The sequence below is a fragment of the Nothobranchius furzeri genome, chromosome 9 (assembly GCF_043380555.1).
Source record: "Nothobranchius furzeri strain GRZ-AD chromosome 9, NfurGRZ-RIMD1, whole genome shotgun sequence".
In the NCBI taxonomy this organism is placed as follows: domain Eukaryota; kingdom Metazoa; phylum Chordata; class Actinopteri; order Cyprinodontiformes; family Nothobranchiidae; genus Nothobranchius; species Nothobranchius furzeri.
In genome coordinates, this window is record NC_091749.1 from 63,140,219 (window position 1) to 63,157,619 (window position 17,401).

A 17,401-nucleotide genomic window follows, 5' to 3' on the forward strand; every position below is an offset into this window, starting at 1 on the left:
AATGAAACACAGAACGATATAAATATTTCTGGTTATTGAAAAAGAAAAGATTCCTAATTTCTGATTCAAAAATAAACTTTTGCTATTAAATTTAATTATCTTAAATTAAACATTAATCTTTGGATTAAATATAGACCAAGCAGGTCGGTGTATGAACTTCTATCGATTATATAAGTATCCTGGATATTTATACATGATAAAAGCTTCATATGCTACTGTGATTGATCATTCTCAGAATCTAGCAACTGATAGCAAACAGTGTTGATTCTAGTACGTAGAAATACACTACAAACTCTTAATGCAGTTTCTGTTTTCTGCTGGAACAGGAGAGGCTGGTATGCACCTGGAATGGAAATGGATTATTTTTGTTACCATATCATTAATACTTGATGCATCACACAACACGAAAAAACATCTTTGATTTTTCTATAACTTGCCGTTTAAATGATTTGATTGCAAAATTAATCTGAAAGTTTTAAAGGAAACTGAACCTTTCTAACCTAAAGTTTAATTTATGTTCTTTATTTATGGGTCATTGATATTTTTATTCATATTCTGGCATCAGCTCTAAATCGATTCAGTGTTGAATGTTGTACATTTAACCGCTTAGTGGATCGTTGTGTGTTTTTAGTGTGCGTTTAAAAAATCTTCACCTACATGAACTCGATAAAAATCTAAAAAATTTTAGAATATTCATACAGAGAATTTAGTTTAATCATCTGTCAGAGTGGACAAACTACTCATCTGTATGACTGTCTGCTATTTAAGCATATTTGAGTTTTATCACCTTCAATAGAATGCCTTTGGAGTGTGGTTATTTAGGTGGTTTTTGAATAGTTTCGGTGCACATTTATAAATTCCTACAGAATAACCAAACCTCTATAGTATCTTTCAACCTTGTGCAAACAAGAGCCTTTGAAAAATTTTCACATTTTAAATTAAATAGGATGTTCACTGAGAAACCATTTTTTATTTATTATTTTTGAAATAAATAATAAATATATATATAGATTAGAAAATCCTGACAGATCTACGTCACACTGTCACTTAATATTCATGAACTCACCTATCTTGGCTCACGACGGAGAAGGCTGTTGTTGTTCTAGCTAGTAGAAGCTAACCGTTTGCATTAGCAACTCCACTACACAGCAGAACTCCTCCAAGCTTGCGTTATTTGTGGGGATAAAACATCAACGTTGAAGAGCAGTCTGTGGTAGAGTTGTGTTGTTGTTAGCCAATCAGAGGAGAGATGCCCAAATATAAAGAAATAAGTCTCCAAATCCTGTCGTCTGAAGCTACTGGGTGTTTCTCAATGTCAAGGCGCCTGGCCTTGCGAGGGCAGGCGCCTTACTTACGAGAACACTGTCCTTCCTTGATCAAAGAAAATGGTTAAATGGAACAGACTTGCATCACTTGACACGGGAGATAACGTTATATTTTATACGCATTAGTTTCAGTATAAATATATAACGAGCCTTTTACTTTTTAAATTGCGTATATGTTTATTAAATTAAATATGTAAGTGAGTTACTACCCGCTAGCCAACGAAGCTGCAACTAATAAGCAACTAACCAACCATAAATAACTTCTTAGGATCTAAAAAAACATTTAAAATTAGTTGTCTTACATTTAAGTTTGAAATTTCCCCCGAAGTAGCCGCCGGCTTCTGATCCCCATCCTTTTGAAAATACTGCAGTGTATTCTGGGAAATTTTTGACCAAGGCTAGGCTACAAGACACCTCCCGTGTTTATTTGCTCAGCTAGCTAAATCGCTAACAAACGGAGAACAGACGTCTTGGTAGAACATGCGCTGTCTCAATTCAGGGTCTGCATCCTTCGAACGACCCAGCCTACTCGGCCGACGTGGGCTGGGTCGTCCGTCGGCCGAGTAGACCGGATGTTAACGGCTGTGAATTTGGACAGGCCTAGCCTTCATGAATTCCCGCCACTCCGTCGGCGAACGCTCCGTCGCCTAGCAACCGTGGAACCGCTTAGCAGAAGGGAGAAGGAACTTTAAACGATGGAGCTCAAAGTTTTATTTAGCTTTTTAATCATTTTCTTGACTGTTGGAGAGCTAATTCAGAGAAAATACTTTTGACAAGCTGAGCCTGAGCAAAGATGTGATAATAGTTTTTAATACTTTCTAAGGGTCTTAATTTGACCAAAACTGATCTATCACCTTTTAAGACTTTTCAAGACCCAGCGGATACCCTCTAGTAAACAATTCTCATTTGTAAACAAAAATAAAATTCAAGAGTTTAATACAGAACTGATTTTATTTAGGTATTGCTTTTATATGTACATGTTTAATCTTTATTAACCATTTTTTCTAGCAAAGTAAAAAGCTGTCAAAATTCTCCCTTCTCTCCTGTGCCCTCTGCTGCTCTGCCTCCCTCTGCAGCCTCATGCCCTCCCTGATCAGCTCCAGAAGCTGGTCATCGCTGTCACCTTCCCCTGGATGCCCATTTTCTCCAGAATAGTCTTAACAAACATGTAAGAAAAAAAAACAGGAAGAGAAAAGAGGACAACGGGTTATTCCTTTCATGTTTTCGCAGAAAAAAATAAACTCAAACGAGTTTTTAAAATATGAGATGTTATTGTACCTCCATGCCACAGCTGTCGAATACTTTGCTCCGCTGATCATGTGGTCCATCTCTGCCCTAAGCTTAATAAATTCCCTGTTTTTCTTTTTTGTCCCTAAAATACAAACTCCTATTAAAATCAGGGGGAAACGTAGCGGGAGAAGTACGACACCGAGCGGCCGAACATACGAGCCGGGACCGCAATACAAGCACTTTTACTGTAACATTTGTAACTAAAATAACGTTCATGTATCACAAAAATCCCTTAACCTAACAGTTTTCAAGTTTATACTGACATTTATACGCGCAATCCTCTCCGACAGCTCAAGCTTCACTGTCCGCCATTGTTTTTAAAAGTTCTACTGTCCGGCGCGCAAGGCATCATGGGAAATGTAAACCATTGAAGGATACACCGGACCCATCCTTCATACAGGCGAAAAGAAGGCCAAATTCGTCGACCGCATTTGAAGGGGTCTTCGAATTGGGACAGGCCTGGTCGCGGCGCAGTGACGTAACCGGCCGACGAAGGATGCAGACCCTGAATTGAGACACAGCCTGTGACATTGGAACACGTCTTGGCAGCTCCTGATGACGTATCTCCTGGGCAACCGGGGCGAGGTCAAGACATCAAGGCGAGGTTCCTTGGTATTGAGAAACACCCCCTTTCTCCTCCAGTGGATTTCCTGAAATAGACGCACCAGAGCTTTTATTCTTAGAACGACTTCATTCCTACTAGAAGCTCCAGCAGATGTATTAAAGATATTAGTAGAGTTGACCTTTAACACAATTTAAACAAACATGTTTCAGTTTATTAAGGAAGCTGCCTTTTAAAACGTTCTAATAACTTCTTGGTTTCCGCTGTTTAATAATCGTGCATAGTCCTTACATTTTCTATTTAAACTCTCCACTTGTCAGAAACCATCCCCAAGTGTACAACAAATCCTGTCTGGCAGGCGTTCCCAGTCAAAGGTGGACTCACTTTGAGTGTAGAAGACTGAGGCTTGCTGTTTCATTAATACAACATGTCTGTAAATCCAGGAGATGCTGGCTCGCAGATTGATTCACCACATTACGTGGAACCTTCTTACATAAGCAGGGAACTGAATCCTCCACAATATAAACAGCATCGCTAAAGCTCTGAATGCTGATAGGTTGCTTAGCTTTATGATGTCTGCTCTGCCCTCTGAGCTCCAGGATTGTTGCCGTACACAACATTCCAGCTCTGATCCATCAAAATGCGCTTGGAAATCTGCTTTTTTCCTGGCCCAGCATCTCAAGTTCTTAGCTGGTTGTCGTACAACAATCAGAGGTGACATCAGTGGACTAGCTCAGCTCTCTGTGAGGTTTGCTCGTGTGGTTTTAGGTGATGTTCTGTTTATGTTGGAACATCAAAGAGAGCAGTAATGTGTCTCTCTATCAGCTGCAGCTGGACAAGAGCAAAGGGGAGATCCTGGGTGTGGTGATCGTGGAGTCTGGCTGGGGTTCCATCCTGCCCACCGTTATCTTAGCCAACATGATGAATGGCGGCCCGGCAGCTCGCTCTGGAAAACTCAGCATCGGAGACCAGATCATGTCCATCAACAACACCAGCCTCGTGGGGCTCCCACTCGCCACCTGTCAGGGAATCATTAAGGTACCAGACGCTGAAGATTTGAAATAAAACAACAATTTTGACTTTAATCTTTAATAAAGCTGTGGTAAGTTATTAGTTTAGGAGGATAAAGTATGTGTGGGCTTCTGTTGCTGCGTTAAAGGGCTTGAAGAACCAGGTTTCGGTGAAAATGAACATTGTCAGCTGCCCTCCTGTTACCACTGTGCTCATCAAGAGACCAGATCTGAAGTATCAGCTGGGCTTCAGTGTCCAGAATGGCATTGTGAGTACGAGCATCATTTGGTTTTTACTCAAACACATTTTTTGTTGTTTTACCTGTGGAAATTCACCATGCTGTTCACACTCATTTAGACTCTACAGTTATGTGTGTGTGTGTGTGTGTGTGTGTTTGACCCTCCAGATCTGCAGCCTGATGCGAGGAGGCATCGCCGAGCGAGGTGGGGTCCGCGTGGGTCACAGGATCATAGAGATCAACGGGCAGAGTGTGGTGGCCACGGCACATGAGAAGATCGTCCAGGCGCTCTCCAACTCTGTTGGCGAGGTAAAACTGATGCTTACGGAAAAAAGCAGGGCAATGAGCTCCAAATGCAGGCGTCTTCAGACAATTAACATGTCTCATAGAGTTCTCAGTCCTTCAAATAACTTTATTTCTTTTTGGAAAACGCTGCACATTTTTAACCAAGAAACCCGAGTCACAAAGAACGGAGTTAGCTTGGTTTTAAACCCAATTTCTCTTTTTTTTATGTGGAAGAGACATGTGGAGTCACTAAAGCTACTAAAGCCCAAACGAACTCAGTCATGGTGTCGTTTAGTGCAAATCAGCTTTGATGATAGAACATGAATGCAAAATTACTGTAAATATAAAAACTATAACAAGCATTAGATGGCAGTTTACTTCAAAATAAGACAGAAATTGGAGTTTTCGATTTGGAGACATTAACAGATTTCAGAAAAGAGCATCAAAGTAGTAAAAGGGTAAAAATCTGAAAGCCAGAATCAAGAAGGCAACACTTAGGAAAGATGTTCCTCTGGGTACAATAACTGTGAGAGAGAAAAGGAACAGAGGAGGAATTTAAAAAATGAGTCAGAGACCGAACAGGGGCCATGGAGGACAGACACCTTTAGGAGCGGCTTGTCAAAACAACGTAATGATCGCTGCTTTGAGTTGAGTCCAAGATAAACAGAAGTCCGCGGCAGCGCAGAGACCATCCCCATACGCCCTTTATACCGCCATCATGTAGTCCTTTCTAAAAAGGACACGGTTGCGCCACATTACCGCCACGGTCTGACCACTTATAAACAACCTAAGGCTCGATGATGGCGGCTCCACGCTGCAGCTTGTCGATTGATTTTCTGTCAGTGTTTGGTTATAATAAGTATGTACTTAAAACAAACTGTTTCAAAAAGTGCCCATTTGTGACATCACAACTGGAGAAATTAGAAGACCCCCCCACCCACCCACACACACACACACACACACACACACACACACAATGTTGGATGATCAGCAGCTCTACTTAGAGCCCCTCCCCAATATCCAAGCTCCTCACCTCCTGGCAGCCAATCAGGGAGTGGTTGGGTGTGACCAGCAACAGCTTGTTTTTTTTAAAGTGACAGAACCCCAAAATGGCTCATTCTGGAAGGTACTGAAAACGTCTATTGTAAAACTACTAAAATCGCTTTATATTTATGGATTTTATACGCAGGACTTGATAAATATGTTTTATATAGATCATAGAACTACTATATCCCTTTAAAGTCATGGTAGGTTTCCATTAAAACTCATTTAACCCTTTGATGCATGAATTATGAAATCTTCAACCATGATTTTTGTAACATTTTTTTTCATTCATCTTTAGGTGTGAATGAAACAAATTTCATCAAATATTTTAGTAAATTTTTATAATTTACAAATAATTTATTACATGTCCACCTCAGTGGGCAGTGTGCAATCTGAACATGAAATATGTTGGCTTGACTTACTGAAGTCCAAATGGAGGATCTCAAATGCAATAAAGTCTTCAACAGCTGTGCTTAGCAGCAAAAATAAATAAATACTAATTTTGAATACCTGTCCACTGTAGTGACCATTATGTATCAAAGGGTTAAAATGCATCAGATTCAAATCGAGCATATATTTCTTTTCAAAATGTCTAATATAACATTTTGATGTACTTTAATTGACTAAAAATGATTTTCAGAAGCTTTTCTGCAACATTTTAAACAACATTTAGAAGCAGGTGTTGACTAAAACAAAACGTTTTAACAATTCTGTGTGGGTCCTGGTCTTTGAAACTGTACTGTCTCATTCCTTTGTTCAGATTCACATGAAGACCATGCCGGCGGCCATGTTCAGACTCCTCACGGGACAGGAGACGCCCTTGTACATATGAGACAACGGAGAGGAGCCTCTCCACAGAACAAACAGATGTTACAGAGCAAACTGCTCTCAGATCAGCCACTGGGAGGAGGACCACTCCTGTCTTCTTTTGCTCTTTTCAGCTGAAGACTTCTATCACTCCCTTGTCTGTGTTAACATGCAGCAGCTATTTAATGACAGGAGATGTTTAATCCATCTGACACAGACCAGGCAGCACACGTGTGTGAAAATTGTTTATTTATTTGTCCTGTTCGTTATTTTTTTGTCACATCAGTGAAACTGTGGATGGGCTGAAGTGAGCGAATGTGTCAGTTTATTTTTTTAAATTCATGCAATGCAATATGGCCCTTCTGCTATCTCCCACGTAAACTCATCCTCAGTGACTGAAGGTGTTTGCTGCAGAGGGGGCGGAGCTGCTTTGTAAATATTTCCTGAGTCTCTCGGTCGAGTTGGATCAAAATGACGGCGAAGGCACAATTACAAGCCAGTAGGAGTTGTCGGCGTTGAGAGTGATTTATGCGTTTGCCGGTCTGGAATATTAAACACATGGACGCCCACAGCCGGGGGTCATGGGAGAAATGCCACATTCACTTTAATCGACATCATTTTCAAGGCAATATACAAATTTAGCCTCTAGCAGCGAGTCTTTTTTTAATCTCATGTACAAAATCGCACATTTAAATAACAGTAAGCATACATTAATCCTGCTTTTGGTACCAGGAGTAGGGAGGAGGCCATTTCTTTCGTCTTTACCCTTCTGACTGGAGCTCATGCATACTAATGAGTGGACTGTGAATGTAACCGTGTTGTGTGAGTCGTCTCATTGCTATAAGCAGTATTAGAATGTCTGTACATAAACAGAAACGTGTCCAGTATTGTGCTCATGTTAGGAAACTAAACCCACTCCAAACATCCGCCCGGCTCTACATCGCCCTTCACACCTTGTGATTGGGGCAAGGGCCTCGCCTTGAGGTGATGGCTTCAGTAGTAAACTCGAACTGTGTGAACTTATCTGTGTGCATGCCTCGTAAAGTAGTATCATGTCATTGTGGCAAGATAATAAACCTGAGCTGAACCTGGCTTTAATTATTTCTGTTCTTTGGAGCGTTATTGCACCATGACTGTCCCTTTTTGGGCCCATCTTCTGACCTCCAGCAGGAGAACGCACCAGGTCACAAAGCAAACGTCGTCTCAAACCGGTTTCTTGAACATGACGATGAGTTTACTTGCCTCCAGTCACCAAAACTCCAGAATCCAGAGCCTTTGGGGCATGATGGAACAGGAAATTATGGAAATATGGAGAAAATCTGTTACCATTTGACCCTCATTGCATGCATCAAAACATTTTCAAGGCTGCAGATATTGCAGCGTTGAAATGCTGCATGTGTAAAGGCTTTGTTGTGTGTTTGAGAGTTAAAACGTCATCACCGCTCTTACGTCATTTCCTGCAGCTAAACTGATTTACTGCAGACCAACACATCCATTAACAAAGGAAACCTCCTGGTACAATTGCCAGCCAACAATTAAAATGCGATGCTGTTGCCCCCTACAGTCCACATAAGGTATTGCATGTTGTGCAACATTGTTTCAAGATTACCAAACATTTTTCATGCAAAAGTTTTAATATTATTTTATTCTACTTTGTTTTCATTTTTATACAGTAAAAGAAATTATGAAAATTACCAACATAACCAGCTACATGTGAAAATAAACAGGAGGTCTCCCACAGCCTGTTCCTTTGAACTTGTTCTGTTATCTTTCTGAGATCAGAGTCCAGTTCGTGTCGGTCGTCATGCTGTCGATCTCTGCTGCGACAGTGGGGGGTCGGTTCAAGGGTTCTGGTCATTTTTGTCACACTTTAACATGACTTTTATCCCAAGGCCTTGACGCGTCGTCTCAAAGGCCTGGACAGCCTGTTCCAGGGGAAAGCGATGGGTCACAAGAGGCTTCACGTTCACTTTACCTGACGCCAACATGGAGATCGCCATTGGCCAGCTGCAACAAAACCAGTTTTTTTTTTAATCTTTTTTTAGACTACATCACTACTTTGAAATGCGAGCTTAAATGATGTTTCCTCACGTGTTGCAGTAGCGGAAGACCCCTCTGATGTCCACCTCTCTTACAGCAGCGTTGATGAGAGGAACAGTGCACATAACGGCACCGAGACCCACCAGCACCACCACACCTCCAGACTGGGTTGCCTGTTAGGAAAAGTCACTATTTTTTTTTATGCGCGTTGATCTTTAAAACTTACCCCGCAGCAATGAGGAGGCTATCACAGCCTACCACTCATCACCCAGAGATAAGATTATTTGTGTGGTCTTTTTCTTTCCTCCCTGTAGGGTCACATACATAGATGGCTGTTTGGACGCAGCTCTCGACACCGGTGCATTCAATAGTGATTTGAGGCCGAGCTCCCAACGTGTCCTCGACTTTTTGAGCCAGCTGAAGGGCTCCATCTTCTCTCTTCACTGTCAGCTGGAAGTCTGCTCCCAGTTCTTTGGCCATCATCAGACGCTCTGCAGACAAATCTGAACACAGAAGATTGCACGTTCTGATGTCTTGAACAGAATGTTCTGTATAACGTGCAGTTTCAGGGCGGTTGTTACCAGTGATGATGACCTGCGAGGCTCCCATCGCCTTGGCAGCCAGCAAGCTGACCAATCCAATAGGTCCTGGAGAAAAGGAGGAAATCATTAATGATGCTGAATTATGGCTCCCTGTCAACCGTTTCATTAGCTCTCGCTTATTTACAACATTACTTGACGTGTTACACATTAACATCGTTGTGAAACAAGTCATGGTTCTGTTTGTTTCCACCTTTTAGGTTTTGTGGAGTCTGTGTGATCGCACCTGATGTGAAGTCATCACATTTCTCTCTTGCAGAAACATGATACAACAGTCAGTTTGCAGCACGGTTTGAAGTTTTCACTGTGCCACATTGTTTCAAAACAAAACAAAAAATGATTTTAATAGGTTTACGTTTTATTTACCTGCACCACAGATGAGCACAGTGCTGCCAAGAGTGACACCGGCCCGGCGACATGCATGGATCCCCACGGAGAGAGGTTCGATGAGAGCCCCCTCCTCAAATGTGACGTTATCCGGTAACCTGGACACAGAAAGGCAGTTTAACCAATCAGCTGTGAGGTCATCTGCGGTGCAAAGCTCTGCAATCCATGAAGAAAAACAGTTACTTGTAACAGAAGTTGGCATTGTGTGTGTAATATCGGCACAAGTTTCCATCGTCAGGAGGCGTGGCGCAGAAGAAGATGGTAGGAGACAAGTTATAGCGTCCGTTTTTGAAGAACTCGTCCATCTCACGGGGGACACCAGGCTCAATAGCCACTCTGTCACCTGGGATATATGCAGAAGTATGACCCTTTGTTGATTATCTAGATTATTTCTAATGCCAATCATATCATTTTATCTCCATAAAAAGATAAGGCCTATGTCGTAAAAGCTGGGTGGAGTGTGTTTCCTTTAAAACAGAGCTCTGCAGAGCTGGAAGGCAATGGCTTTTGGTTCTTCCTAGATATAAGATCACCTGCTTTAAGGTGTGTGACCCCTGATCCGACCTTCAGCACACGTCCTGCAGCTTCGTGCCCCAGCACCATTGGGTTTTTGAGCACATAGTCTCCAATTCGCCCGTGCTGCCAGTAGTGTACATCTGAGCCACAGATTCCTACAGAGTGCATCTGGAGCAAAACATCTGGGAGAAGAAGAAAACATGGAAGACTGAAGGAAATATTAGATTTGGATCAACTTGAATCAAACTTTTGGACTAAATATGAAATCCAGTAACAAGAATTGCTGGATTCCGACACATGAGGTTTTTGATTTTGTTCCATTACACGAAAGTAGCCTTTTTTAGTTGTCAAGAAACGTGATTGGTTTAGGGTAAAGGCCTGACTTTTGATGTAGCTGTTTTGGGTTTTGGTCTTATGTTTGTAAAAGAGGGGTTTGGAAATCTATAATCTTATACTAATGGTCAACTTAGTATGCATACACGTTTGTGATACTGAAAATATGCATTTTAATACAACACAAGCACATTCCAAGCTAAATGTCAGGATAGTTGATTTACCATTTGGTCCTGGCTCTGGAATTGGACGATTTTCCTGATGAGACACGTCAGGTTATTTAGCGCAACTTGCGCCTAAACCATTAGTTTGACGTTTGAATGTTAAGTTTCTTACCAGCCTGAGGTCTCCCTGAGCATGTAGCACCACGGACAGATTGTCCTGAGCCATGACAGAAGCAACACCAAACTGTGAACACAGAAAAACAGCCCAGAGTCCACAGAAGTGTACCACACCACCACCCCTAAGGTCACGTGCTATAGCAGCGGGATGGAGCCAAAACAAAGCCTGTGATTGGTCCTAAAAGGCGGAACGAACCATTTAACGGGGGTGGATGTTACTAAAGAAATGTAATACACAAACTAATGCTATTAACAATGTTAAGGCTGTTCGTTACTGTTGAACATTAATGAATGGCTAGATATAAAAAAATTAAATATTTCTTGAATTTTCCAAGTTATGACTTAATAACACCTCCTTCTATTCTCACGGCAATGTTTGAGTCCAATACGACAGAGAAGACGTCACAATTACTTATAAATCTGCATTATTTTAAAATCTAGTTTACGCGATTAATAAAGGTTAACTCCATTATTTGATGCGTATTTTGACTTTGACGCGTCTGCGCCGCAACGTTGAGGGTTACTTGGAAACCGGGCGCGCAAAAATGACGAAGCAGGTCACGTTTTTTTTATTGAACAATAAAACTCAGTAAGCAAACAAAAAACTTTTATCAAATACAATTGAAAAAAGTCTAAGCAGCAGAAATAACCATATTTATAAATAATAAAGTATAAGGTCAAGTAAAGTAACAGACTTTAGTTCAAACGATCTTCAATAAAACTGACAAGTTTAACAGCCTGTATATTATTTACCTTTTTAAGGGATTTGCAAAAAGAATACAATCATTTTTGAAAAAAGGCAGGCTTGGCTTCACTTTCATTAAACGGCATTTGGAATTTCCCAAAAATTATCAAATTGTTAACAACGAATTAAATCTGTTTTTTTTCTCCCATACAACCAAACTGAATAATATTATATGTGAATAAGGGGATATTAACTCTTTTTGGATAATAGCCAATTATATAAATCTGACGAAAGGATATTTACCGAGGTGCAATTAAAGGTGTTTCTGAGTTTCAATATCACTATTACATAAGACACATAAACTATCTTGTATATTAAATCCAATATTTGATAATCCTTTACATGGATATATATTATTAATCGTTTTAAGGTGGACTTCCTTCATTTTGGGGAGAGGATAAGAGAGAAAATCTGTTCTTATGAATCTGGTAACTTTATTTGAGAATCGGAGAAAGAATTTTCCTTCTGACAGGAATAGGGAAAAACTTGTTTGACAAGGCTGCTCTTAGGTAAGAGTTATTACATTTAAGGTATGTAAAACACAAATCAACTATAAATAATTTAGGAAGCTTAGGTGTACTTGCTCCATGTTGAATACTTTCACTGATCATCTGACCAGACACTGGAGGAATAGCCTTTATAACTAGAGTATTCTGTTACCGAACAGTGTAGATTATACTTCATTTTGAACTAATTATGCTCCAGAAACTTGCCATCACTGTCCAAAGGTGTATTCAAGAATGGAGCTCCGGGTGTCACGTGATCAGGTTTGTTTACGACGCCATGTTGGCAGGAACGCGAACGGAAAAATAGATGAACGACGGCGACAATGGATGGTTGCAGGCAACTTTTGGAAAGTTATGAAGAGCGATACACCACTAAACTTCAGAGACTACAGATTAGTGATCCCTATTTAGCTCAAAAATCAAAAGGTTACCTAAACCCTTTTATTATTATTATTACCCTTTAATTATTAAAACAGCAGGAAAAATCATTGGTGCCCAACTGCCCTCTGTCCAGGAACTGTACATCAGCAGGACCAGGAAAAAGGCAGTGAATATTGTCCAAGATGCCACACATCCTGCATCTACTCTCTTCCATCTGGCAGACGCTATAGATCGCTGTACACAAAAACTATACCAGACACAAGAACAGTTTCTTTCCTTCAGCCATTTCTCTCCTGAATCTGTAGATTCTTTTACCATCCTTTTATTATAGTTTTTATACTTATTCAGTATGCTTATGGATATGTGTGTGTGTGTGTGTGTGTGTGTATAAATGTTCTTATGTGTTTTTAGGTATTTTTATTCTCATTTATTGTGGTTGTTGTATGTTTTAGAGAGCGAACATCTACCGAAGACAAATTCCTTGTAAATGTAATTTTACTTGGCCAATAAATCTGAAACAGTGGATTTGTCCCACCTGTAGAAAAATCAAATCACAAAAGAACAGCTAGTCCAACAGTGTTTATTTGATGGACAACTTCAATGTTCCTGAAGCTGTACAAATATCACATTTCTTTAACTGTTTATTTTTTAGTCTTCTGTATTGAAAAATTAACGTAGTGTTTACACTGATTTTAAATGCAAATCAAATTGTATTCACACTACTTGTAGTCTACTGGGTGGGTACAACTGATTCACATACATTCCTGCCAATATGGAGCACCGTGGTGCATGATGGGATCGTGTGACGTCACCTCCCGGAGCTCTAAAACAGTTCCTGCACTCCTGCAGCCTGCAACAAAGGACCAACTAACTCATTTCCAGTGACAATGTTGTGTATTTTTCTTTTTTTTTTTTTCACTGTTTCTCAATTAAACCAAAATTTCAAGAGTACATACAATCGTACTAATTTGTTAAAAAGAAAACTGCTACATACCGCTAAATACAGTCAGTAAATAAAAGCTGCTAATTACATCACAGCATGTTGGTTTAATATTTTTGGGTAACAGCAAAAACAGAAAAGGCTAAATCCATATCAGATTGTTTACTTTTCAGGAAATGTTCATTTAAATAAGGTAAAACCAAAAGGACAATCCAAGATCTAAGCATATGCTTCCTACCACAAAACTCCCCCAAAATATTTTTATGCAATTTTGATTTCAAACATTTGAAGAAAAAAGAAAACAGATTTCCTAATCAAAAACTTTTATAATGAAAAATGAAACAGGTTGACATCAACAACAAAAACTACAGCATGAAATTACATTCCTTTTTCTGTGAGCGTATTTTCCTCTTGATGTTTGTTTACACAAGTGTGTGAGGAAATTGCTGCATTTTAAGAATCTGAAAGATGTTCTTCACACAGATCACCAGGATATTTCTGCATGCTGACACTCCCTGTCAGGACAAGGCAGACATAAATGTTAAAGAGTTATGCAAATAAAAACACATTTCACTAAACAGGAAACTTTATGCAAACAATTATTTGTATTTTTGTTTCTTTTTTGAGTAAAATTATGCTTTAAAAAACAATTCGATGCAAGCCTTCATTTAAAATGAAACAATCTTACCCATGTGCTCAGTAGATTTCTCATAAAATCACACAGGGCAGCTTCCCTTTCTGATTTACGACAGGTGGTTCAGGGCTGTAAGTAAAACAATCAGGACTTCATCAGTTTACCGCACGGGTTAAAAATGTCTAAATATTCACATTTGAAGGTCAGCCCACCTGTTGCTGTCCACTTCATCCTCTCTGAGGTCATCTTCTGACAGGCTCATTAAACTCTCATCCTGTAACACAAAAAGCAGCACACATAAGATAATTAGATTCAATTACTTTGTTTACATTTTTTCAGTTTTTTTCACCTGTGCAGCTTCCTGTTCATCTTCATGCTCCCAAATAAACCGCCCAACTACCCTCCTCACCTCTTAAACGACAAAACAAACAAATGATCACTTAAACAGGTTTAAGCTCAATAGTAATTTATTGTTTTTTTTATAAAGAAAAACACAACTATATGGGTTATAGGACGTTAGTGCTTCTCACCATCCTGCACTGAGGCTGGAGGCAACACGTAATGACCAATGCTGACTGATTTCACACTCTGACGCTTCTCACAGGCTGACAGAAACAAGCAGTGGAAAACTGTCACCTTGTTCAGGATGTAATCTCTGCTGTCAAATACCCTTGAGAAAAAAGAAAGCATTTAACTTTAACTGGACTGAAAAGGAAGTCTCAAAATTGTCCTCGTGATAAAAATGTTTAGCTTTGCTCACTTTAGTGTATCAGGACTTGTTGCCTCTGCACTGAACAGGTAATCTGCTGACCTCCAGCCTGTTATGGCTCCACCCTCCAGGACTTCAGGGTAAAACAAGTTAAAATATATATTAATACATATTTGTTTACCAGATGTTAGTGGTGCATACTTTTAGGATCCATGTTTATTAATACTTCAACAATATTTAGTGGCCTACTTTCTGCAAAAACAATTTATCCAAATTGTTTTGTTTATTTGTGTATTTCTTTTTCTGCACTTTAAAAATAATAAAATAAACACTTTAGCATTTAATTAATCATGAACCATTTAACTAGTTTGTTCCAACCCGGATCTAGAACAAACCTTGACCTGATTAGCTTACTCCAAAAGTGGCGGTGGTCTTGTGGCACACTACTCGAAAACCAGGCAGTCTTACACCGAAACATCACTCTTCTTCTTTAAGATATAAATTATAAAAAGCTTTAACATATATCTGGTTAGTAAACTGTGGCTAATTTCACGTTGCGAGTTAGCTTTTGTGCATTAGCATTAGCCTCTGTGGAAACTGCTTTTCGAGCGACAAAATGTTGCCTTCAAAGATTCATGAAAACGGTCGGGAAAAACAAACGTATCTATGTTTAGGGAAATTCCCAGTTTACGCTCGCTGACAAGTCCTTTTTAACGGTGCTGTTTTTTCTAAATAACAGTTCTTAAAACTTAAGAGTTTGCAATTTAAAATAAAAGTCAGACCGTGACAGACACATAAGGCTTTATTGGCTTAAATATTTCCTGAACAGGCGTGAAATAGTTTTAAAGCGAGTCTATTAACACGCCTGCCTTTCTCATGGAAGAAATTAGATATTTTTTTCAAAATATAATTTAAACACCCAAAGCATCACGCAATAGTTAAATGATAAAAATCTATTTTGTGTCCACCATTGCTTTCACTGCGTTTGATGTAATCAAACAGTTGTTTAATTTTAATTGTCATCGTTCTCAGTTCACTAATATCAGATTTTTTTCCCAGAAGGATTACCTCAGATATTTACTGAAACACAGTAAAACTCCACTTTTTAATGGCTATCTTGTCTTTAGATTACCTGTAGAAATTGTTGCACCACTTTCTTTCACCACAAGATGGCAGTGTTTATACCATGAGTCAGAGCTAACAATTATCCCTGAGATTATTTTATTTATTTATTTATTTATTTATTTATTTATTTATTTATTTATTTATACCATTTCAGTGTGACTAAAGAGTTTAACTCTGTTCTTTTACTGATCAAGATTATTATAAATATTTTTGTTTTTGACTTTTCATGTCACATTGTTAATATGACAGACAGGTTGCGTTTTAAGCCATATGTTTCAATTTTACACAGGTTTGTTGTTGTAAAGCAGCTCAAATTCATATTGGCACACATAAACAACATCCATACACTAAAGGAAAGGTGCTGTCTGAAAAACTGTGTATTGCTGTATTCTCTAATGTTTTATGTGCTGCTATTGGTTTTCTGGGGTTTTTCACACTGCTCACTGACTGGCTGAGATGGTTCAAAGCTGTGATAACTCTGTTACCATGACAACGGTTAAGACACACCCAGTTTCTCATACCTAACCATCTCCTGGAAGCACAGAGTCTTCCCAGAACAAAGAGGCACTGATCTGTTCTGAGCAGAACAGGAGGCAGATTAGATGACTATTTCACAAAGATGTTTTTTCTTATCACATTGTAGATTTTATTGTATTTTGGAGTCATTTGTTTGAGAAATATCACCGAAAACACTTGAATGCATCATCTCTCTGGACATACACCTTTAAAATATCTATTTTTAGTTCAAAAGTATTCAATGAACACAAATGATTTAAACATTCTAATTATCTAGTATAATTTAGATTTTATGTTTGATGAGATCTATGTTTTATTTAAAGAGCAAATCACCCCCAAATCACATTTTTTTTGCTGATAAACTATATAAAAGTGTCTAATTGTGCTGCAGACACATGTAGTCAATAATTTGGCAGTTCCGTGCATCTTTGTTAAAATTCAAATATTCTACCTAAAACTGTCAGTGTTGCGCCGTCGTCAGGGAAAAATTCTGCACTGTATTTGAATTTAAATCTGCCACCGCTATTGGCTAAGAGGTATGCTATGATGTCATCTGGTATATTATGATGTCATAATGCCATTGTGAGCCTGTGTGTGTGTATTTGTTAGCGGCTCCGCCCTCTCGGTCTGCCAGGCAACAGCATTTGTTGCATTTTTCAAACATGAAGTGGGAGTGAAGTTAGTTTCTTGTAGGGGGTGACTTGCTCTTTAACATTTAGTTACAAGAGGGCTGACTAAATTGATTGCAGACTGGCAATGTTTTCTCTGAAGTTCTTGGATTCAATTCAAGATATTTGGCTTTAAAATTGTGGATTGAATCAGGAACAGAAACTACCTGATATTCTCTACACTTCACAATTTAAACATACTTGCATGAGTGTTATTTTCTTTAGCCACAGCTCTAATAACACCTTTGTGTTTGCACAGTTTTTTTTCATCACTGTTTCTTATTGTAACCCAGATTTTAAACACCTAATTCCTTTTGGCTCTACTTGTTTTGGTCTTGTTTGATGTCCAGAATGTCCCAGTTCTATAAAAATGACAGGGCCTGACCTCTTTTTCTCCTC

The 17,401-nt window shown here is 39.2% G+C and overlaps 3 protein-coding genes across 7 annotated transcripts in view; 1 reads left to right on the forward strand and 2 right to left on the reverse strand.

Moving 5' to 3' along the window:
* The window catches only part of apba2b (amyloid beta (A4) precursor protein-binding, family A, member 2b), a 102,671-nt gene extending 95,008 nt beyond the window's left edge, over positions 1 to 7,663 (forward strand). For all 4 annotated transcript variants that reach the window (XM_015953140.3, XM_015953145.3, XM_015953141.3 and 1 more), the window contains 4 exons: positions 4,003 to 4,215; positions 4,337 to 4,456; positions 4,595 to 4,735; positions 6,516 to 7,663. In XM_015953140.3, coding sequence (XP_015808626.1) covers positions 4,003 to 4,215; positions 4,337 to 4,456; positions 4,595 to 4,735; positions 6,516 to 6,587 — 546 coding nt within the window. In that variant the 3' untranslated portion in view covers positions 6,588 to 7,663. The remainder of the gene's footprint in view (positions 1 to 4,002; positions 4,216 to 4,336; positions 4,457 to 4,594; positions 4,736 to 6,515) is intronic.
* A 525-nt stretch (positions 7,664 to 8,188) lies between these two features.
* sord (sorbitol dehydrogenase) lies at positions 8,189 to 11,105 on the reverse strand. 2 transcript variants are annotated; one of them, XM_015953146.3, is made up of 9 exons: positions 10,774 to 11,105; positions 10,662 to 10,695; positions 10,122 to 10,286; positions 9,772 to 9,931; positions 9,568 to 9,686; positions 9,184 to 9,249; positions 8,927 to 9,105; positions 8,654 to 8,775; positions 8,189 to 8,569 (listed from the first exon to the last, which is right to left on the reverse strand). In XM_015953146.3, exons 1-9 carry the CDS (start codon positions 10,825 to 10,827, stop codon positions 8,404 to 8,406), a joined length of 1,065 nt encoding a protein of 354 aa, XP_015808632.1. In that variant the 5' UTR covers positions 10,828 to 11,105; the 3' UTR covers positions 8,189 to 8,403. The 2 variants fall into 2 exon arrangements, with proteins under 2 accessions (XP_015808632.1, XP_015808633.1); XM_015953147.3 differs by lacking the exon at positions 10,662 to 10,695.
* Positions 11,106 to 12,979: 1,874 nt separating this feature from the next.
* Positions 12,980 to 15,411, reverse strand: terb2 (telomere repeat binding bouquet formation protein 2). Its single transcript, XM_015953333.3, has 7 exons — positions 15,108 to 15,411; positions 14,745 to 14,826; positions 14,515 to 14,654; positions 14,334 to 14,395; positions 14,197 to 14,258; positions 14,039 to 14,113; positions 12,980 to 13,865 (listed from the first exon to the last, which is right to left on the reverse strand). Exons 1-6 carry the CDS (start codon positions 15,169 to 15,171, stop codon positions 14,059 to 14,061), a joined length of 465 nt encoding a protein of 154 aa, XP_015808819.1. The 5' UTR covers positions 15,172 to 15,411; the 3' UTR covers positions 12,980 to 13,865; positions 14,039 to 14,058.
* Between the last annotated feature and the right edge of the window lie 1,990 nt (positions 15,412 to 17,401).

Coding starts and splice junctions, on each gene's coding strand:
- terb2 (XM_015953333.3), bottom strand. CDS start 15,171: ATGTTTCGGTGTAAGACTGCCTGGTTTTCGAGTAGTGTGCCACAAGAC. Junction 14,259..14,333: donor ATGAACAGGAAGCTGCACAG/GTGAAAAAAACT, acceptor TTTGTGTTACAG/GATGAGAGTTTAATGAGCCT. Junction 14,114..14,196: donor GATGAAGTGGACAGCAACAG/GTGGGCTGACCT, acceptor TTTTACTTACAG/CCCTGAACCACCTGTCGTAA.
- sord (XM_015953146.3), bottom strand. CDS start 10,827: ATGGCTCAGGACAATCTGTCCGTGGTGCTACATGCTCAGGGAGACCTC. Junction 9,687..9,771: donor AATGCCAACTTCTGTTACAA/GTAACTGTTTTT, acceptor TTCTGTGTCCAG/GTTACCGGATAACGTCACAT. Junction 9,250..9,567: donor TGTGCTCATCTGTGGTGCAG/GTAAATAAAACG, acceptor CCTTTTCTCCAG/GACCTATTGGATTGGTCAGC.